We start from the raw sequence: 22,718 nt of genomic DNA on the forward strand, positions 1-22,718 counted from the left end.
GAGCAGGCAAAGGGATGGGGCCAGACAATGAGCAGGTGGTCTTCACCTGACTTTACCTGCAAGGGCAGGTGTGTGGGAGGTGAGGCCAGGTGAGCCGAAGGTCTGGGATGATTGGGTTTGGAGACCAATCCACAGTGTCCTGTCTTTGAGGCTCAGGCCCAGCCTTCTGGGCCCTGTGTTTCACCTTCACAGTCATCTAGGGAGATAGCCCTTTACCACTTACTCACTGCTGAGTTTGACTGTCAATGGGAAAGGGTTTTAGAAGTTTTGAGCACTTGTACAAATGCAATTTTAACAGTAACTTGAGGAGAAGAACTATCCTTATCTTGGTCAGGAAGCTGATTTATACGAAGCTATTGTGTTGAAAACTTCACAACTTCAGGTACTTCCTATGGACTTGAATGTGTTATCCTGAGAGGAGAAGCCAGGAGCACTGGGAGCAGAGAGAGTTGCCCTGGAAAGCAAATTCACCTTTCTCTGTAGGTCAACACCTAGCCTTAACTGGATCAGAAAGGTCAGAAGATGTGGGGATTTTAAAGGCCCACTTCCCTAGAACTATTAAATGCATCGTATGCTTTACTTCATTTGTTTAAAGGATGCTGTTGGCGAATACAGCCTTGGGAGTGAAGGGCACCTGATTCAATAAGTAATACAATTCTAGATGGAAATATTAAGCCTCAATGGGCTACTTTTACAATCCCATGGAAGGATTAATTTAATATGATCTGCCCAACCATGGTAGAGAGAGAAGGGAACTAATGGTTGTCATGTTTTCATGATTTGCCACCCATTTTGCATTCACTACCCCATATAACATTCACCACCACTGATTGATGGGCAGATATTATTATCCCATTCAGCAGAATTGGTAACTGAAGCTTTATGCAATCAAATAATTTGCCAGTGGTTTTTCAGCTAGCAAGTGACAGAGATGAGCTTTGCACCTTGATTCTAAGACCTTTGATACTTCTACTCCTCCATCCTACTATAATTCAGACAGGCATAAATGCAGACAGAATATTCTGTGCATGTCTCATTCTGTGCTTCTCAGTGTCTGTGGAGCCCCCAGCAGCCTGTCTGTCTGCAGGCCCACTGTGAGCTGCCGAGCAGCCTCCTACTTCCTACCTCTTATAGGGAAGCACATAGCCTCCACTATGGTGTTTCTTCAAGGCTTTCTCCAATCTCTACCTGGTGCCTGAAATTCTATTTATCGGTGCCAAACCCTTTGCTCCAGAATTAGAGGAGAGGCTTAGGTAGCCAATGACCCTGTGAGAGAAGACAAGTGGTTTGATATTAACATTAAAGTGTGACTGATTTTTAGGAGATAGTCGCCTGAGAGAAGCTCTAGAAAGGAAGAGGATTAGGGCTGAAAGTACCAAACCTTTTTTACAGGAGTGCTTCTGTGAGAAAGGAATGTGCCCAAACAGGAGAGGCTGGGGCATGTCAAGACACTCTATCCATTTTACAGTTCTGCTACCTTGGGTGGGGGGACTCTACTTAGGCTCCTGATATATTAAGCGAAAGCAATAGGTTGTTGGTTTACATACATCTTTGACCGCTATGACCTCCAGATCCTCTTCTAATTCATCAGATGCATTGCCCTTCCCTCACAGACACTCACAGACACTTAGGAGTCAGAAAATTATGGCAAAGAGGTAGCTGTGCATCACTATTCTTGTTCTTGTTCTTTGCTGTAATCTCCCTGGACCACTTGTCTGTGGCACTTCTGTCACTCACATCTCCATGTTAAGGAGTTTAGTAATTTATCATTGGTGTATTTTAATCAGAGCAAGAGATGACATAAGTGGATTTCATCAATCTCAAAGAAGAGGTTTGATCCCTGACCCTTTCCCCAACATCCAGTGTGTGTGATCTCATGATGGATTATACGAGGTGACGTGGGGTACCAAGGAAGAAGTCTTATTCACTCAAAGGGGAATGTGGTGACAGTATACAAGCTCTCTGGGCCTCAGTGTCCTCCTCACTAGACTGGCGACCCTGGGACCTACTTGGCAGGGCCATGCTAAAGATCATGAGTGTAGAGCTCCAAGCAGAGTAGCTAGCACATGCTTGGGGCTGAACAGCATTTAGTTTCTTATCTTTCTCAATTTAAAAACAAAAATAACAGTTATTGCTATCATTCTCTGAAACTGTAAAACTCGTGTTCAGGCCTCCAGTTCCATTGATGGGGTGATTTACAGCTTTCATCTGTTTCCCCAGATGAAATTTCCCCATGGTCTCTGCCATTCTATGCCAGTATTGCCCCTGCAGCTCTGAGGAGGGAACCATCATACCAGGAACCTACTTGGCACAAAGGCTGTTACATTGTTACATAAATGCTCTTATTTAAATCTTGAGAAGGTCCATTCAAGTGGGCATTATGCCCATTTTAGAGAGGAGAAGGTGGAGTCTCAGAAAGGTTCCACGATTTCCCAGAGATCCCACATTCGAAGAGATGATGTCAGGATATAAATCTGTATGTTGCTGAAGATTAAGTGCCTGGATCACAGATGCTGTCACCCTTTCTGATCACAAGGGCTCCCCTGTGAGTGGTCATTTTAGGAAGGGATGTTTCCTGGGACAGTCAGGGCTGCTTCTATCATTTTGATGCTGATATTTTTGCCTCATTGACTTTCAGTAATGGGATTCTTAAAATAAGCAGTCTTCTTACCTCATCCTGCTGCCTTCCTAAAAAGGACTAAAAAAAAAGTAGTAATGTGCATTAGGTTACTGTCTCTCTGGTTGACAGGAAAATGCTGTCTATTGTCAGAAATGTTGGTAGAATCTTGGCACTGCTTGTGTGAGACTTCTGTGTCTCCATTCCAGGCTGTATATTGGGCACTAGGGACACGACTCTGTTCTTTTAGGACTCCCAAGCCCGGGGGCAGTGGCAGATAGTTAAATCCAAATACTCCTTGGAAAATGGTTTAAAAGGCAGCAAAAGGGCTGCTCCCGGGCAGAGCCAGATTTGGTTCAGTTTTGAAGGAGGCAGAGTTTTCCCTGGGCATAGGCCACTCTTTCTCTGGGGATACATTACAGCCAGGTTGGAGATGACACTGAAATTTGATAGAAAGGGCCTGGAGCCACTGTTTCATAATCCCAGGTCTACCACTTATAAGCTCCATAAATCTAGACAATTCATTTAATCCTCTTTGGGCCTTAGAATCTTTATCTACAAGTAGACTCAATGAACCCTTTTAGAGTTCTTATAAGACCCAGAGAAACTGATACCTGGAGGTTCTTGGCACTTGGTAGATTACCCTCGTACTCCAGATGGACTCAAACCCATGCCTTTGCCTTCTTCTTTCCATGCCAATGGACTTGAAAGAATCCCTGGGTACTTGGATTTGAGATGCATTCAGTAGTAATGTGTTTTCTTTTTCCGCTAAAGAACAATGTCTGTTGAATTCAAGCCCACCTTGTGACAGTTTGATTCCTAGGCAGGCATCAGCTGGAACATTGCCTTTTAGAATCATCCTGACAAGATGACCAATTCCTGATAGAGTGTTCAGTTTCTGATGGAGTGGCCAGTGTCTGAAAATATGGCCAATTCCTGATGTGATGACCAGTTGGCGGGAGGCCAATTCCTAATAAGAAGACCAATTTCTACTTCAAGAATGGGAAACTATCATTCATTAAATATCTACCATGGACACAGCGGTAGAAATTTATGAATTGTATATTATTTAAAGCACTGCATGGGACAGATATGTAAGTGATAGTGATTAAGAGCCTAGGTTCTAACATCACACTGTCTGGTTCAGATTTCATTTTTGTCACTTCAATCATATGACTTAACCACTCTGTGCTCTTTGGTAATAATAGAATCTCTCTCATAGGATTTTGGGGATGAATTTTCTCCTGCCACATAGTAGGTATTCAGTAACATTTCGCTGCCCTTATTTTTGTCTACATTTTACAGACAAGAAAGCTAAGGCTTGGGAAATGTCAGTGAGAGTCTTCCTTTTCCAAGAGGAAAATTAAATTTAAGTCTTGCCTGAGATCTAATTCTGGATTTCAGAATTATCCTAGCCTCATTCTCAGTTCAGACCAGCTCTTTGTAATGTGAGGGCATAACCTTCCCTCTCTGTATACAGCAAAACAAGCCTCTCACCTTTGGTGGGTTTGGTCTGGGGTCAGTGGCTGCCAGAAATTATACTAAGTACCCCATGTTAACTTGGCTATCAGGGGCATCCTGGGTACAGCATGACACCAAGACACCAGATCAACGGCAGGGCCTGGATAGACCTCTCGTATTGAGATGCTGAGACCCCTGCAGAAAGCAGACCACAACTAGTGGGAAGGGAGAGTACACAATATTCCATGGGCTTCATGGGCAGTGATGGAGGCTGGTTGGTGCTAGTTGATTGTATAAGAAGTAAGTTATGACCCTTCCATGCCTGAATGACAAGCTCCGTATCCTAAGAGTGGATTTCAGCTTTTATGCTTTGTCTCCGTTAATCCCTATGGTCATGGTATTCATGTTGCCCTTTTACTATGAGAAAGTTGAGGTCAGAGAAGTTCACATCTTCCCTTATAGCACATGTCGGCAAAGGCAAGATTTAAACTTGATTTAGCTAGACTCTGAAGTCTGTGTTCTTCCTCCATCCCATGCTGCTTCTCTCCATGAGGCTAGGACTACGGGGTTGATAGAAGGTCAGCAGGGGGCCCTGGCAGGAGATTAGGGTGCAGTTGGGAATGCTGGAATCAGACAATCCATGATCTCAGTAAGCAGTTAGAACAAGGCTATATGGGAAGGAAGTGAGAAGGCACCTCAGCCTGAAAGTCAGGGAAAGTTGTTTGAGAGGAAGATTGATGGCCTCAGACCTTCTGGAATGCTTTAGGCTTCAGGTAGCACTGCCTGCATGGAAGACAGTGGGAAAGTGCTCCATAAACCTGACCATCACACCTACTCTCGGATAGCCTGAGCAGGTCAGTGGCTCTCGCTATCTTTGGCCCTGCTGTCAGCATATTTCTGGTCACCTATATTTGGATTCCGTTTAGATGCCAGATTCCATTTAGATAACAGCGTCCTTGCCTTTACTTATCTTAAGTCAGAGATCTCATATTTGGTGCAGAAGAATGAATGATGATCTTGAAATTCTGGTGAAAGATGTAGACTCTCTTCCTAGAAAAATATACTTTTTCACAAATGTTGCATATAATTTCAGGAGGTATATAACTCCCATAGGATTTCTCCATCAACCTCATGGAGGTCTATGGACCTCATTATAAGCCTTGCATTAAACTAGTAGGTTATGCATCTTGAACAAAAATCAATGGGAACAAACAATTTCATATGCAATAATAAACAAATGTAAAAACAGACAAAATACACTAAGCTTAACAAGAAATGTTCAGGAGCTATAGGAGAAAACTTCAAAATCTTATTGAGGAACAAAATCAAAGCTATGACTAAATAGAAAGAGTGTATTTTTTGGATGGTAAGATTTGATACTTAAAAATGTTAATTTCCAAGCTATTAACTATTACATTGTAAGCAATCCCAAACAATAGCCCAAAATGGTTTGGTTTTTTTGGTGAGAAGAGTTTCCAAAATGATACTATGGCTCATTCAGAAGAGGGGTTGGCAGTCTGTGGCTTGCCCAAATCCAGCCCACTGCTGTTTTTGTAAATAAAGTTTTATTAGAACACAGCCACTATCATTTGGTTATGAATGGTCTGTGGCTGTTTTCCAGCTACAAAGGCAGAGTTGAGTAGTTACTACAGAGACTGAATGGGTCACGAAAGTCTAAATTATTTACTATCTATCCCTTTAAGAAAAAGTTTGCAGATTTCTGATCCAGAAAATTAAGCCCATGAGAAGACATGTGAAAACATTATAAAAGAAGATTGACATGACAAGACTAGCCTTATCGAATGTCAAATGTTTTATAAATACACACTACTTACTGGCACAGGAATAGATAAATAGTTCAATGCAACAGAAAAGTGCAGAAATAGGTACAAATATTGGGAGAACTTACATCTAGTATATGCTAACTTGACATTTCAAATGAGCAGAAAAAGATGGATTATTCAATACTAAACTATGTTGATATCTGGAAAAAGGAAAAGACATTACAATACCTTCCTCATGCTTTCTAGAAAAGAAATTCTACATGGGTACAATAGTTAATAATAGTAAAATCATAAAAAGGCTACAGAAAAGGAGGGTTGACGTATTTTATTTTAAAAAAATTAATCCTATTCAATAATTTTACTTTAGGGAAGCCAACAGAGACATGAAAAACAAGACCGAGTATTCCCCACATGAAAGATAAAGAAATGGTATGCAAAGATGACTAACAAATGAGAAAATCAAGAAACAATCCAATAGAAAATCAGTAAAGAGCATCAATAGGTAATCCATATACTCAATAAAAAATGAAAAACACCAAACATGAAAAAATACTCAACCTTCTTTTGATTAGAGAAATGTAAGTGAAAACAACTATGATATATCTTTACCTGTCAGATTAGCAGATTGGCAAAGATTCAAAAAATGTCAAGGGTATGTTGAAATAGACATTTCCCATGCATAGTTTGAAAGAATAATTGCAATCTTGTTAGAGGGTAATTTTAACAGCATTTATGAGCATCATACTTTCTTCTACAGTTTGACCCAGCATTGCCGTGTTTAGAAATTTATCCTATAGGTTTGCTCAAACACAACAAAGATACTTGGAAAAAAGATTAATTGCACATTTTTTATATTTCTAAAAAAAAAAAAAACCAGAAAGCAACCTAAATATCCAACAGTAGGGTTTCATTATGTCAATGTTGCTGAAACCTGAGTAATGAATCAATTCCATTTGAAAGAAAAAGGAATTCTCAGAAATCCTTATGTTGAATCTAATGATTTTTATTCTGTCATTTCTCTAATATGTGCAACTATTAAACTAAGTATAAATCTCATAGCCGTATAGTTCTTATATTCTATAAATCAAATTAACAATATTAATTTTATCAGATGTGTGTTGTGTTCTGTTTAAAGTGTTGATGCTGTGTTAACAGTGCAGTTGTGTAGACACAGATTCAATTTATATGTAACATCTATCCTTTTAGTCTAATAATACTAATGAAGGGAATGCCTGTTTACAAAAATAAGCTTCAAAATTGTATTAATACATCGAGGCTTTCTTTGTTAGTTCAAGATATTCAGATCCATGATTAATCAAAATCTCCAAAGCCGGTTTTAATGAGCTGTCACTGGTAATTCCATGAAGCTACTCGGTTTATTTGAAGATAAGGGTAGCATTGTGGCTTATTGAAATGTGTGTTAAATAGTATTTTATCTAATTATCCCTGGAATTGAGAACAGAAACATTTTTCCTGGAGTACTTACTGCCATCCTTACTGCTAATGAACTGAGGCGTGTTACCAAGGCACAGACTGCTATGGAGGTTGTTTGAGTTCCACTTCTTGCTTATTCTACCCAGAGGACTCAATTTATCTCCTCACTTTTCTCTTTTCAAATTACTCTGAAATCTTTATCTCCACAGATGGCCATGATGTCATTCAGTCTTAATTTGCAGCAACTCTCCTGGTAAACACAAACATGAATGGTGGCACTGGAACTTTGGGCTGTTCTTCATAAAAGATGGCCACCCAGATGATCCAAAACATTGCTTTTCAGTCATTTTTTTTTATGAGATATCATCAAAGTGAAAATGCAGTATTGACAAGTCTGAGTTCCTGACTACAAGACTATTCTGTAACGTGAAATTGTAAAGGTATGGAGGAGTGGGAAGAAAGAAGGAGAGAGAGAGATCATCCCAACTCCAAAAACACAGCCACATTTACCTCCCCCCCCCCCAACCCCCTGATGTATTTTCTGGTTATGTTGTGTGGATACCCACTGAAAATATGCCAGAGCTTTGGAACTAAGACAATGTAGGTTTGAATTTGGGTTCAGCCACTGCATCACCAGCTTACTGATTTGGGACTTGAAGAATGGTGAGAGCCAAGCTGGCACTGTGGACAACGGGGCCCTTGGCACAGGCCACACATATTCCTCTGACAGGCCCAATTGACCGCCTGATGCTCATTCATGGTGCGATGCAGACATCCATTCCTGCAAAACCTCTCCCAGTGGACCAAGGATGTGCTCAGCCTCCTAGAGCACTGGCGAGGGTGGGGCAAGTACACCAGAGCTCTTCTTAAAGCACTGGACACTTAGCTCTGGGTGTTAAATAGATGTTGGCAGAGAGCATTTAAAATCCTTATATCAGATGTTTTCAAGCACTTCCCTGCTGAGAAGTGCAAAGGGTACTTGGCTTAACTGTGGTTATTTACAGCCAAAAGAATGTGGCTGGCAGTTCTTGAGAAGCCAGGGGTTTTATTTCTTGCTCCTGTTTTCCATTTCTGTGATTTATGGTCCTGTGAACTTGCCTGAAAAGTTCTGAACTCAGTCCACTCTGCCCTGCCCCTGTGAAAAACAGACTTGGTTTTCTGGTGGTCGAGGAAGGTCAAAGAGCATGATGCCCTGTGCTCCAGGAGACCCAGACATGGGTGCTGCTGCCCGGTGGTGGTCAGCCCGGCTACCCTCCTCCACTTCTGGCTCCTGTGCACACCAGCACCCTAGCTCTTGGCATGAAAGTTGAGATCAAAGCTATAGCTTGCTGTTTTGCTTTTTTTTTTTTTTTCCATCTGCCATGTGACCTCTGATTTTCCTTAGATAAAATGTCTATTTTTTAAAAAATCACCCACTTCCACTCAGGGCTATTATCATCAACTTTTGTCTTGATTCTTGAGCACTTGAGTATCTGAGAGATGACTCCTCACCTTGCCTACCCCCACCCCCCGAATAGTGATGGACAGAAGGCCCCGTTTGGCATGTGCATTGGCCTGGGTGTTGACTGGAGATGCCCCTCCGTTCTGGGCAGCATGTTGACAACCTGGGTAGGGGGAGTAGCTGTTCTAGCTGTTCTTAGCACAAAGGCGGTGCTTAATAAATGACCGCTGAGCAGATGGAGAGATGAAGGAGGCCCTATTGTCTGGGCCTATCCACAGAAGTGCAGTTTTGGCTTCTTGCCCACATTGGTACATTACACTACGTTAATAGAGGTGTAAAAATAATAACAGTAATACTCAATGCAGCTGAGTACCAACTCTTTAAATGCTCATGACAACCTTTAAGGAGAGATGCTATTATTACTCTCATTTTACAGATGAGGAAACAGAGGCACAGAGATTTGTACAATGTCACAAAGCTGGTAGTTGCAGAGATGGGATGCAAATTCATTTCCTTTGACTCTGGAGCCCGAGCTTGAGAAGACTGTGAGACACAGTCTTCTTTCATATCACCTGTGTTCCCTCAATCATTAAAGGTTCTCCTTGTGGGATCCAACAGAGACCTACCCCCACTGCAATGCCTTCCCTGGCTTCCCCGGTCAGGGGCTCACTCTCCACCGAACCACTGGCCCAGAGTACTTACTTTCCCCAAATCACTTCCTGGTATTTTCATGGACACAGTTTGTCTCTCCCCTGCATTTTCAGGATCCTGAAATAGACCGAGGCTTTACCTCTGGAAGCACCAATAATACCCAGCTAAATGCCCTCACTAGTCATCCCTGATACTGGTTATTTGCTCCTTTCTTTTTTATGAGCCTCACCAGAAGTATATCAATTTTATTAGCTTTTTCAAAGAACCTGCTATTGGCTGTCTTGGCCCTCTCTAAATTACATTTATTATTAGCAGCTGCTTTAATATTTATTATTTTCTTTCTTCTACTTTCTTTGAGTTCCTTTTCTCTTTTTCTAGTTTAGGTGGATGTTTGAGTGCACTAATATTTGTCCTTCCTTAAGTCTCTGCGTTTTCCTCCACTGCTTCAGCCAAATCCTGCATGTATGTGTGTGTATATATATATATATGTGTATGTATATATATATACACACACATACACACACACATATATATAATTGAATTCAAAATAGTTTCCTGTTTGTATTATAATTTCTTTTTTGACTCATGGGTTATTTAGAGATATGTTTGTTAATTTCCAAGTATATAGGAGAGTTTTCTGTTTCATCTTTTGATTATTGATTTTTCCTTAAGTCCTAATACTCTTACATCAAAACAGAAACACCTTCTCATTTCTCCCTCCTAACCTTGTGGCAGGAATTCCTCATTATCTCTGCTCCTTATGCCATCCCTGCTCAGGTGGTGTCAATTTCTCCATTTCACAGATGAGGATATTAAGGTTAGAGACTTCACCTGGTGTCAAGAAGTGATTATGCGTGAGTTGTTGGGATGCAAAAGGAACGTGGTCCAGTCAAACTCAGCTTTTTTGGTTCTAGTGCTCAGCTTTTGCCTCTCCCTTCTCTGCATGGTACAGTCACTGGGGATGTGAACAAGCTGGTGTTCGTGTTGGCGGAGGGACAGGAGGGGCCGTGTCGTCATCTCTCAGGTGGGCACCAACTTCTCTTGCCCTGCAGGTATCTCTGCAGTTCCTATCTTGTGCTCCTTAAAAAAGAATTGTGGTAAGAACACTTCACATGAGGTCTACCCTCTTAAAAATATTTCATGTGTGCAATACAGTGTTGTTAACTATAAACACAATGGTGTGCAGCAGATCTCTAATGGAAACTTTACACCTCTTACAGCCTCTTCCCATTTCCCCCTCTCCCCAGCTTCTGGCAGCCACCATCCAGCCCTCTGTATGTGTTTGATTGTTTAGATACCTCATGTAAGTGGAATATACTACAGTATTTGTCCTCTGTGATGGGCTTGTTTCACTTAACGTAATGTTCTTCGAGTTCATCCTTGTTGTTGCCTATGGCAGGATTTTTACCTTTTTAAAGGCTGGATAATATTCTGTTATGTGTATATGATACAGTTGCTTTATCCATTCACCTGTTGATGGACTCTTAGGCTGTTTCCACACCTGCTTTGTGCTCATTTTTACTAATTCAGAGCCTCCCCCCAGACTTCCTGGGTGACTTTTGACAAACTCCAGGCTCTGCTCACTTTAGTCACCCACAAGAAGCAACAGTGCTCCTAGAGTTAAAGCAGGAAAAATCTCCTATAGCTTGGTGGGCAGGACCTGCCTTGGGATGTGAATTTCATGTCACTTGAGTGGCTGATGGATGTCAATGCTGGCCTCCCAAACTCTGGCTGACAGGCAGACTTGCCTGCCCGACTTTGTGGTCAGTGACTCCCCTCTCACCAGCAGTGTTTTTTTTTTGTTGTTGTTGTTGTTGTTGTTTTTTCCAGCCTTCAAGGCTCAACTTCTCTCTGAAGTCTTCCCTGGCCACCCTGGGTCACACTGTGCTGCTTAGGAACTCTATAGCGGTGAATGCCTGCATGATTTATTTGGTGCTTAGCCTGTGCAGCGTGAATTATTCTATATATTTTTATAGCTCTCTCTGGCCTCCCCACCTTGACCAAGGACACTATGAAGGGTGAGAACACCATGAAAATGGAGACCACAGTTCCTGCATCTGTGTGTTCACAGCTTTAAACACTGCCTTGCATGGTGGGATGCTCTGCACACACAACAGGCCCGCCCAGGCACTGTGCTTTGGAGCTGGTGGTTATCTTTCTTTTCTACTATGGCTCCCCAGCATTTAATGCCTGAATTACATTTTTCAACTCTGAATTTACAAGGACGACTAGCTCAGATGAATGAAGAAGGCCAGATTCTCTCAATGAAATGGAAAGCATGTAGAACTTATTAGAAACAAACAAGCAAAAAAAAGCGTTCTGATTTATCTGCAGGTGATGCCTAAGAGAGCCTCATTGTGAACCTGAAGTTCTCTTAGACATCCATATGTAAATTTGGATTCCCAGTCCTAGCTCTCTTCTGGGCCTCTTGTGTCCTAGTCATTCTCTGCCAGTGGCTACCTCTTCCTTTGTTCTTTGCCAGGTTACCCCTCTGTGCTCCTTCCTGGCCCCTGGTCAATCAGTTCCAGGCCACAGCAGGCTGATTGGCTTTTCATAGGGTTCTCAGTCTTTCTGTCCAGCACCTGCTCAAAACTCCTTCATTGAACCAAGGTTCTTAATCTAAGAGCTCTGCTGGTGGTTTGGTTCCTCAGTTATTTCTCTGTTGGTACCACACAGATGTCTGCAAATGTGCAAGATGTGGGGGAGACTCTCTTTAGTGAGAAGGGGCTCTGCTAATGCCCTATCAGGAAGGCCTGCCCCGTACGCTGGTGAGGCTTGCCTACAAAACCCCATTGTGCCTGTGGTGAAAGAGGTCTTCTCAGTTTCCCTCTCATGTAGAGGGCATGAAAAAAAAACCCTCAAACCTTATAGTCTGAAAATACTCAAACCTAGAATGCTTTTGCTCACTGCCCACAAAGCTCTTTCCTCTGTTTTCCTTTCATCCAGCATCAAATGCTCACTTTGCTGTAGCTGCTTATGTTTGGAATGGCTGGTTTGCTCCCCGACTAGCATTTAACTGTTTGATAATTTATATGTGAACTCTCCCGGAATCCAAACCAGATTTGAGTGTGATGATTAAGGCTTGCAGTTCCTTCTCAAGGGAAGTTGTAGGAACTGGAGAGAAATGTTGCTGGGATTGGTAGAGAATTTTCCCTGCAAAGGGTCAACTGTGAAGCTGAATTTTGGGTAACAGGGTGGATGAGGGGAAGATGAAAGGGGAAGCAGAGGTTACCATGTGTGCTGGTGGCATTTGGAGGCTTCCTCTAGACCACTTGAGTTTTATCCTGTGGACCCATAGGACACTCTCCACCCTCTTTTGGTTCAATGTCAGGAGATGCTTGCAGTAGTTGATCAGCTCTAATCCTTAACCTTTCATTGGTGCTTGACTTACCTACTCAATGGGTAAAACATTGAAGTACTAAACTAGCTCCTTCTGGTTAATTGGTTGATTGGATTGGAAATTAGAACCTGGAGCTGCTCAAGGCACGGTATCTGGTAATTGTGGATGGGGGAGATGACTGGGGCAGAACTGAGCCCTATTTTTGCCAACATAGTACCAATGTGTGATATACTACTGAGAGCACTACAAAATTAAAGGTGCCTTTTAATCTGGGATTGCAAACTGACAGCAGCCTGTCTGGGGAGCTCCATGTAATGAGTGTATTGTCTCCAACAGGCCTCAATGACTGATAGGTGAAAAGCTGTGCCACAGCCTGCAATTATTATGCTCACACACAAAAGAGGGCGGGAGTGACAGCGTGGTGATCTGCCAGTGCTGCCTGTGGGGTTAATGGTAAGCTTTCCCACTGCTAGTGGTCTATAAAGAGAACAAAGAAAACGAAAACAGTGCAGGGGAAAATCAATAGTATTAATAGAGTCATGGTAATGAATGCAATCGTTTATTTCTGGGGTGGCTTTTATTGAACTGGTTTTGAACTTGAAACCTTTTATTTTAAGTTTATGAGTTAGAGAATAAGAAATTTAGGAAAAAAAATGAACCTTCTGCTAGACACGGCAACCATGTTGGGTTGATCAAAGCTAAAGTTTTCAGTTTTTGTAAAAGGGAATTGAGATAGGAATATATAAATGTGTATCCATAAGGAGGATACCATGGAAATGCTGGGGAATAGTGTGGTTTTTGATGTCAGAAATACCTATTTTTGAGTCCTACTTCTGTCTGTTAGCTCTATGACCATTGATCAATGTCTTTTTGCGTAAAACAGGATCTCCCTAGCTAGGGTTGTTATGAGACTCAGATGACATCACGTCTATTTATAAAGACTTCTAACATGGTGCCTGGTAGGTTTCCTACTTAACTAAACCACAGCTATGGTTTGCTGATGCCATCATTATCTTGGTATTTTATACTTCATTATAGTCTCCCAAATCAATGACCTCTGAGCTGAAGGCCAAGAAAGAGTTGTATGGTGTATGTGACCTTTCCAATCTGTTGATTAACGATAATCATATTAATATCAATTTTCAGGAGACAGCATAAATTTCCAAGAGATACAGAAAATCCTTCCAAAAGATGACAAACTCTAGAAATACTCAAGCAAATGTAGTAGGATCATGTACTATGGACACTGTAGAAAAGAATACTAGGGTAGGCTGGGTGCAGTGGCTCACACCTGTAACCCCAGCACTTTGGAAGGCTAACGCAGGGGCAGATCATGAGGTTAGGAGATCAAGACCATCCTGGCTAACACAGTGAAACCCCGTCTCTACTAAAAATATAAAAAATTAGCCAGGCATGGTGGCACATGCCTGTAATCCCAGCTACTTAGGAGGCTAAGGCAGGAGAATCGCTTGAACTTGGGAGGCGGAGGTTGCAGTGAGCCAAGATCGCGCCACTGCCCTCCAGCCTGGGCATCAGAGTGAGACCACGTCTCAAGAAAACAAACAACAAACAAAAAGGGTGTATGGGAAGGAGAAATAAGAGTTTACATTTATTTACTTTTTACCCAAAATAACTTTCAAATTGATATTTTTAAAATCTAGAAACAATTTTGATGAATAAAGGTTTTTATGTTTTCATGTTTAGGTCCAGTGCATATAAGTTTATTCTTGATTAATGGCAGGGAGAAATTAACATATACCAACTTTGAGGAAGATGTGCTCATATATATTATTTTTATAATTCAGTCATATGACGTATTGTATTCACATTCTACATATAAGGAGATTGAGAACAAAATATGTAACGTAGATTCAAGTTGCGCAGCTAGAGTGAGGCCAGAGTTCATACCCCAGTCTCGTGGTCTTTCTGCAGCCTCAGAGTAGAGCAAGGATACTGGCACTTGAGAAACCAACATTGAACCACCTCCTCTGAAGCCCAGTGAGTGCCCTTCCTCTAGGCTCTGACCACAGTTGGGCCTCCCTCCCTCAGCCCACATAACTCATTGCATTGTGCTTATCTGTTCACTAGTCTTTAAAGTAAACTCCAGAATTGTAATACCTGTATCCTCTTCATCTCTGAACCTCCAGGACTTCAGAAGAAGTGACTGGACATAGTAGGTGCCTGGGGAAGGTTTTGGAATGAATGTTTGAAGACAGCATCTAGGTGTCCAGCTCCTAGACCTTTTCTTTGAGCGACAGTGGGTCTCAGTCTCATCTATTCAAGCTCCTGTTTGGGTTCATATTTATCCCAACCCAACCTTCTTTCCCTGGCCATGGGTCTCTCTTCATTAAGACTGATGTTCCCCCAGCCCACCAAACCTGCAGTCTCCTAGGATTCTCTGCTTCCCCCTATTATTTTCCGCTAGTTTATCTAAGGTGCTGCTTCATAGGCTTTCACGGTCCCATCTGCAGTTCAAGCTGTTTGGCTATATCTGCTCATCAGCCATCAATGAGGACTCCAGGAAACCACCACCCCAAACACCCTCCAGTCAGTCCCCCTACTCCTGGGGGCTGGAGCTCTGTTAGCCCACAATGGTTATGTAGCACCCAAGGTTTGCTGCAAGGATGGGATGAGTGCATGGTGTGTTACATGGATAAGTACAAGGCTGTAAGGGTGGAAACTTCAATCCCACTTCTGCTGCTTGCCAGCTGTGGGACACTGCACCGTGAGAAGGCTGTGTGTGAAAGTGAGTCAGTAAAGTGGAGACAGGGATGAGCTGACCTCTGACTATCCTCCACTCCACAGCACACTTAGCTATGTCAGTGATGTGACACCAACACTATGTCTTTGAGGAAAATGGGTCTCCAAAAGAAGGAAAGATGCTTATGTTGATGACAGAATGGAACAAAAGGTGAAGATGTGTGAGCAAGTGATGGCTCTCTGCAAGAAAACAGATATTCATGGGGGAAATTCTGAACAATAGTGGAATTTTTCAATTTGGTTTTTCCCCCCTTAGGGCAAATCCCTCACAAATGTCAAGACACTACTAAAAATGAACAATGAAGAAAAGATAAAGAATATGAATGTGTTGACAGCATTGGAAAGTTTAATTTCTTGCTTTGTATTGAAAGATTAATTTTCTTAGCGCCAACGTTGATGTTTCTCCTCTTTTGCATGTTTGTCATTAGTATTCTGCGTGAAAAGTTAAACACTTGAAACGGATAAAGATTACCTGCCAATGCTTTCCCCATGAATCAGATTCAAAATGCAAACTGTGACATGAGGCAGAGACGTTTATTTTATTTAGTAGGGAATCAGGAGAGGAAATTGCTCGGTTTCTGCGTTGCAGCCCCAGGCACTGGGAGGTCACACTGGTGTATCCCTCCCCCTCCTACCACCCCTACCCCCACCTCCAGAATCCTCCCTTTCCTGCTCACTTCTCTCCTTCCCCTTCCCTTTTCCAAGCTGTGCCTGATATCATGATATCATACCACCCCTTCTGCATGCCCCAAAGCCTCTGTCTAGAACGAGGGTTTGAGCCTTGCTCATTCCAATCAACTGGATTTAGCATCACTCTACTCTGAAGACCGGAGAGAGGTTGGGGTTCAGCTATCCAGCTCTGTAACTCAAAAGCTGTTTGACCTTCAGCAGGTTGCTAAACCCTTCTGGATCTAGCTTACTTATTATTATATATAACACGCAGCTCTAACTACCTATTGGCTGATTCATTTAGCTAACTGTAACTTGTTCATGGCTCACCGCTCTCCACCTACCTAGAGTTAATGTCAGGCAGGGCATTTCTCTCCAGCTTTATGAAGGCAACAAGCCTATTGGGGTGCTAAAACACCTTAAATGGAGGAGCAGGACTGGACCAAGGACAGCTTCTGACTCGCAGCAGGTGGATGCCTAGTGGGAGGCAGGACTACTGTCATAAATATTGTTCTGTCCCCTAGAGCAGGAGAATTTTGAGCAATGTAATCCTTTCTGCTTCACACTGTAGCCTTTCTCCTGAAGTTATTTGACTACTGGGGGCTCTTCTCCTGGCTGGCCTTCTTTCCCTTCTCTCCTGTTCCTTGAATATAGAGGGCTGTGTGCTGCATCTGGAGGGCTGGCAGAGGGAATGATGGGAACATGCATTGCTTTTTGGCTTGGGGTTCATCTATTAAGCAATTGTGGGATGCTCCATCCTTTCAGGCTTTGCATTGCAGGGGATAGGCCAACAAGGTTGGCAAATGCACCTTTGAAATAAACATGTCTCCATTGTGCCTCATTTCTGGGATCAGAATGAATTAAGTCCACCCTGGATTTTGAGAGCCTCACCACTGTGGCCCCTGTTTACTTCTACAAGCCTCTGACTATAGTCTAATGCTCCCCCACACACCCCTCCAAGCAGAGGAGTTGCTTCCTACTCCCTCTCATCCCCCAGTTGTGTTGCTGCTTTCAAGCCTTGCCCTGTCACCATCCCCTTTCTGGAGTGGTCTTGCCACTCTTCTGTACAACTTCCAGTCTTTTAGCTCAATCCATTAAACTCCCCGTGATCCACGATAGTTTCCTATGGGACTGTGTTAGGTTCTGGAGATATGAGGAAGAACTAGACATGGTCCCTCTCTTCAGTGGACTCACACCTCAGGCTGTATCTTTTATATATTCTCCATCTTTGCCTTAGTAGCAAGCACAGGTCTTGACGTCAAGTAGCATGTGGAAAATGTGTATAACTTCTATTTGGATGCCACCATGGACAGCATTATTTCAACCCAAAGGCCTTTACACTTGCTGTTTCTGCTGCTTGAGAAAATCTATCTTATCCCTTCAATAATTAAGCTTTATTAGGTCTTAGCTGACGTGTTACTTCCTTGTGGAAGCCTTTTGCTGGACACTATATGGCTCATTTTTATAAGAACTCATGACTGCTTGTATTCTTCTGTTATAGCATTTATTACGTTTTTTTGCTGATTTGCTTGTATGATTTGAATATTTGATGCCTTCCTCTCAAGATTGCAAGCTCTATGATCTAAGTTTTTCACCACTCTGTGCCCAGTGCCTGACACAGTGGCAAGTCTACTATGTTGCTCTCTGATTAATTTGTATTAAATAAATAACTGGTAACTTGATAGCCCAAATTTTATAATGGTAGCAAAGAGGGATGAATTTTCAAGATAAATGTCTAAAAAGCTGGAAAAAAACCTTAAATGGCTGGCTAGTTGGATGAATGGATGAATCAATTAATGGATGGTTGGATGAATTAATAGTTCAGAAAATAAAACCAGGTCTTCCCAAGCAGCAACTTCTGGCAATTGAGAGCCATTCAGAGATTTACCATATGTCTGTCTTTTCCTCTCCAACCTCTAGCTCATGTTTTGCCCCACCAATATTCTATTATCCCTGAATCCCACATTCTTATGTGTCTGCACATCCAGAGGCAGAACCTGGCGCTTGTGCTACATGATACATGATGAGTTCAAGTTTTTAGTGTAGGATTTTCCATCCACTGGCTTTTATCCCACCTATGCTGGGGAGTCTTCCCTGAGCACAGCAAAACTACACAGTTCTGGTGGTAGCACGGCCCATGGGACATCTGTGGGCAGGACACCACCAAGGGAATACAAAGGAGTGAAGATATTAGCATCCATGTGTCTTAAGGTCAGCATTTTTTTTCAAGTTTTTTTTTTTCATTTCTTTTTTTAAAAACAGTAAACTTTGATCTTCTGCCTCCATTCAGTAAGTATCAAAAGTGGACCCTCGATACTTCCATTTTTGATGTAACACATAAACTGGAGATCAGTAGGAGATATTCTTTATTGCCTTTTAAAAGGCTTTTACCAAAGAAAAGTAATAGGTTCTCTTAATCTGGGAATGTAGACTTTTCATGATGCTGTATATAACCCCAGAGGAATGGGAGGTCACATCCTGATGAATCAGCATGTTGGTGTTCTCGTTGCCTTTCTTGTTTCAAATGGGATGCCTGTACATTTCCGACATATCCTCCTGAGAGGCACCACCACATGCTTGCAGCATCACTACCCAAGTCCTGGTGGCCAAAGGCAGAGAGGTACAGACATGAGGCCAGGATTCGGGATGTGACCATATTAAATAAGTATAGCCTCCTCCTACAGCCCAAGTAAGTGAATGAAGTACTGGGCAGGGAATGGGAACATGAGGTCCTTGTTCAGCAAAGACCTTAACCACCTGTATGAGCTCTGGAAAGTCCTTTAATATCTGTGTGGTTTCACTAAGGTTAGGAATAAGAGTGTATGTAGATATGTATGCATTCAAATGTATGATAGCTGACTGACAAAATCTAATTTCCTTCAGTAATCTGTTGAAATCTATCAGAAACCAAGTCTACAGAAAACTGCAACAGAATGTGCTGCTGTTTTATGGTTATTTTACCAAATTCCCAGGTAGAAGGAGACTATCTGGGGGTTCCCTAATATACTTCATGGTGCAGGACACATTGATATGGGATATAACCTATTGCTGAACTTGAGCAAATTTTGAAATCACAAATTCTAAGGGCTTCAGGTAAGCCTAAAGGCATTCCTCCCAGCAGATGCTTGAATCTCCTTTCCAGCATCTGCAACAAGCATTTTCTACTCCTGCTTACCTACTTCCTAGCAACAGAGAATACAGTACCCTCCTGAGGAAGTCTACTTGCTTTTTGAATTGGGACTCAACCTATGTATAAGTTTGTGTGAACTGAATGTGTGTGCATACACACAAGCATGTGTGTGAGTGTAAATGTTGTGTACCCACAGCATGTGCAATCCATGAGTTTGTTTCTAGTGTGTGTATGGCTGAATCTTCTACTGTTTACCTCTTCAACATTTTCAAGGAGAAATAAAACTTTTCTAGGATTGTCAGATATTTTCGATTCTTGCAGCCTCTCTCCACCAGTACAGTTAATTGAGGGTTGATTTTGTTTGCAGATGTTATGCATTATTCATCCAGGGTCTCTATGGACACCTCATTTCCTGCCTTAGAAAAGAAATCAACAAACAGATGGATGTCATTGCTGTTGCATTGCTGCACTGAAAGAAAGATGGTGGGCTAGAGAACTTGTTCCCTTGTTTGCACAAGGTGCTTTTCTTTCCAGCAATAAAAGAGCCTCATTTTCTTGCAGTGACACTTTTGGACCAGCCTTTAGACCCACTTACTTTCCTCATTACATATATGTAAGCAGGGCTGTGGTATAAGCTGATATTTAACCGTACTAGGGATGTTGCTCCAAGTCTTCTGCTTACAGTCTTACCCCGCTGGGACCAACCTCACCTAGAAGCAGGGAGGGGCCAGTTGGGCTGTGGACACCTTCTCACCTTTAATGAGAATCCACATCCTCTGGGAGCAATTTACTATGGCTAGAGAGCTGACACAACTCATTGTCTATGGCTGGGTACTGGAGTCCATCTGGTGAGACCCAGGTGTCATTTTTTATATATCTGCTCTGAACATTCTGGCCTGCTCTGCCTTTTCTTGTGCCCCTCTCTCCATTGCTAGCCCCAGGATCTCCCACAAGCCTACGTAAAGACAGGTGCAATAAGACAATGTCTAGAGGGACAACTTGGCCTCTGCAGACTCCTGTGGATATAGAGCCTCAGAGAATGTTTTGAACTATGATCTCAAAACTATGGTGTGACGTAGTTGTGTATTCACCAGATCCTATGCTTTAGCTCTTCATGAAAGTCTGTGATGACTAGGTTGCAGAAAACCAGCTAAAGAACAGATCACTTAGGGCAACTCCTGGAGACTCCCTTCGGATGCACATTGGCCTATTGGTGAGAAGTATGATGTTTTAAGATATATATGTTCAGCCAACTGTAAATCTCCCACGGGATCTCTTTTCCACCAATTCCATAATAATAATTGCTTCCTTCCTTATGAATATTTGGACATATTATGCCAATGACAGGAATGACAAATGAATTTCCTCTGGTATGACAATACTAACAGATTAGGTAGGTGTAGTCCCTCTTAACTATTTTGAGAAAAATGTTGAACCTGTTCAGTGATAATGAATGCTGGGATTGATTAGCAATGTCTACTATGGGAATGAGATAACAGAGCTGTAGTGTGCATGCTATAGTGCTTGGAACAGGCTGTGGAGCTGGACTTCATCAATTTAAATCCTAGCTCTAACATTTCCTATAATTGTGTGATATTAGACAAATGACTTAAACCCTTTGTGCCTCAGCGTCTTCATATGTCATTGAGAATATTGATAGTACTTCCCTTTAGGGCTTTTGTATGGATTGAATCATCTAATAGGTGCAGGGTACTTGGAATGGTGCCTGGCACATAAGTGCAACGTAAGTATTTGCTGTTATTATAATTACAAATACATACCCTTGACCTTCAATCCAACAGGAGTTAAAGTTCACCTGGTTTATTTATCATGTATGCACTCATTTTGGGTCCCCAGGCTTACCACTTTCTTTTCTAAGTGCTCATAAACCATCTCTTTAGATGTTTTCTGTGGTTCCCCTGGATATCACTGTGCATCGCAGGCATGTATTTTGGATCCATACTCTCTCTATCCTTGAAAATTAGGACTTTTGTCATTGCTTAATCTTCAGGCATTGCTCTAATTATGTTTCACATCTGTCTTTGACAGATCCTGGTGACATATTTAACTAGTCATTGTGTATCACATACAGTTCTAAGAGCTTCCCATTTTCCTCATTATTCCTCACAACAACCTTTTTAGATTGGCACTATGATAGTCCCCATTTTACCAATAAGATCTTTCACATTTAGAGAACTTAAATATCTTGCCTGAGATTTCTCAGCTAGCAAATAGTAGATCCCAAATTTGGATTCAGGTCATTGCTTATCTAAAAGATGGTTTTCAGACTTTTTGTTTGGTGGAGAAGATTTTTTTTTAATGGAGGGAAGAGGATCATAGCTGATATAAGACAAGATTTGGGAGTTTGGGTGAAGTACAGGCTCAGAAACCAGAGTCTTAAGACCAACCAGATTGTAGTTGTGGTGTGTCCATTTTACCTTTGCTGAATTTCAGGAAGGAGGGAGAAAGAAGACTGAATTTTTTCCTTTAATTCAAGGGACAAGTTTTTGGAGATTAGGACAGAGCCCAGAGAGAGAGATAGGTCAAGGATCAGGCAAATGAGCTGATTAAAGGTTAAACATATAAATTGTAGCCATTCTTCTTATTTATATTTTTAAGATCCTAGGTAAATTTGTAATACCTCTGCCTTGTTATTAATAGCTATTTCTCAGCATTCTGCATTGGAAGGGCTCAGCTTCTACCTCCTAGCATCTTTCTCTTGTAAGTAGTTCATTCTTCTATTCATCTGTCCACTGATCCATCCCATCATCGATTTAATCATCCTTGAGCTAGATTGTTGTGCTGTGGACAACAAAGTAAAAAAGATAGACTGCTGTTTTTGAGGGTTGTGCTTTTAGAGTCAAATGGGGAAAACAAAAAGTAAACATACTCAAACAGTAAGATTTTGACTGATATAAACAAAATATTTAGGTTCTGTGGGGCTCCCAAAATGGACACCTAACCCAACCTGAGAGAGGAGAGTAGTATCACTGAGAGCTTCTCAGAGGAGATGAATTTTGAGTTAAGTGGATAAGTTGTTTGTAGCATGGAAAGAAATTGAGGTGAGGAGTTTGGGGCAGAGAGAGATAGTAGTATCTGGAACATTTGGGAAACTTCAAAATGTTGGCATGCTTAGAGCGTAAATTGCGCAGGTGGCAGTGGCATGGGAGCTTGTTCCTATGCATCTCATAGTCCAGGTTAAGGAGTCTGGATTTTAAGGAGGTTGGAGTCATTGATCTCTGGGGGCTCAACAGGAAGCTAAAGGCAGGAGCATTTGGTATCTTATCAGCCGCTCATTATGCCATGACATCTCTAACACACTGGATGATTTTGTGGCCCATTATTCGTTTCCCCCCTAAGAAAAGCAGATGCAAACATAATCACTTCGTTAAAATAAGATTTAGAGCACTTTTATCACAGAAGAGATGGTA

The 22,718-nt window shown here is 41.9% G+C and overlaps 1 protein-coding gene across 11 annotated transcripts in view; it reads left to right on the forward strand.

Annotated features, from left to right (window-relative positions):
* Nucleotides 1–22,718, forward strand: part of LOC105469966 (calsyntenin 2) — a 643,989-nt gene that overhangs the window by 128,397 nt on the left and 492,874 nt on the right. Inside the window, exons 3-4 of one of the 11 annotated variants that reach the window (XM_071091018.1) lie at nt 6,230–6,364; nt 7,506–7,736. The exons of 8 other annotated variants lie outside the window; for them this stretch is intronic. Coding sequence is in view for 1 of the 3 variants with exons in the window: in XM_011721613.3 (XP_011719915.1) it covers nt 10,256–10,412 (157 nt within the window). In the remaining 2 variants the exon portion in view is untranslated. Of the gene's footprint in view, nt 1–6,229; nt 6,365–7,505; nt 7,737–10,192; nt 10,413–22,718 lie in introns of those variants that run through there. 2 more of the 11 variants (XM_071091019.1, XM_011721613.3) reach the window with 2 other exon arrangements.

Source organism: Macaca nemestrina, chromosome 2, assembly GCF_043159975.1.
Source record: "Macaca nemestrina isolate mMacNem1 chromosome 2, mMacNem.hap1, whole genome shotgun sequence".
Classification (NCBI taxonomy): Eukaryota; Metazoa; Chordata; class Mammalia; order Primates; family Cercopithecidae; genus Macaca; species Macaca nemestrina.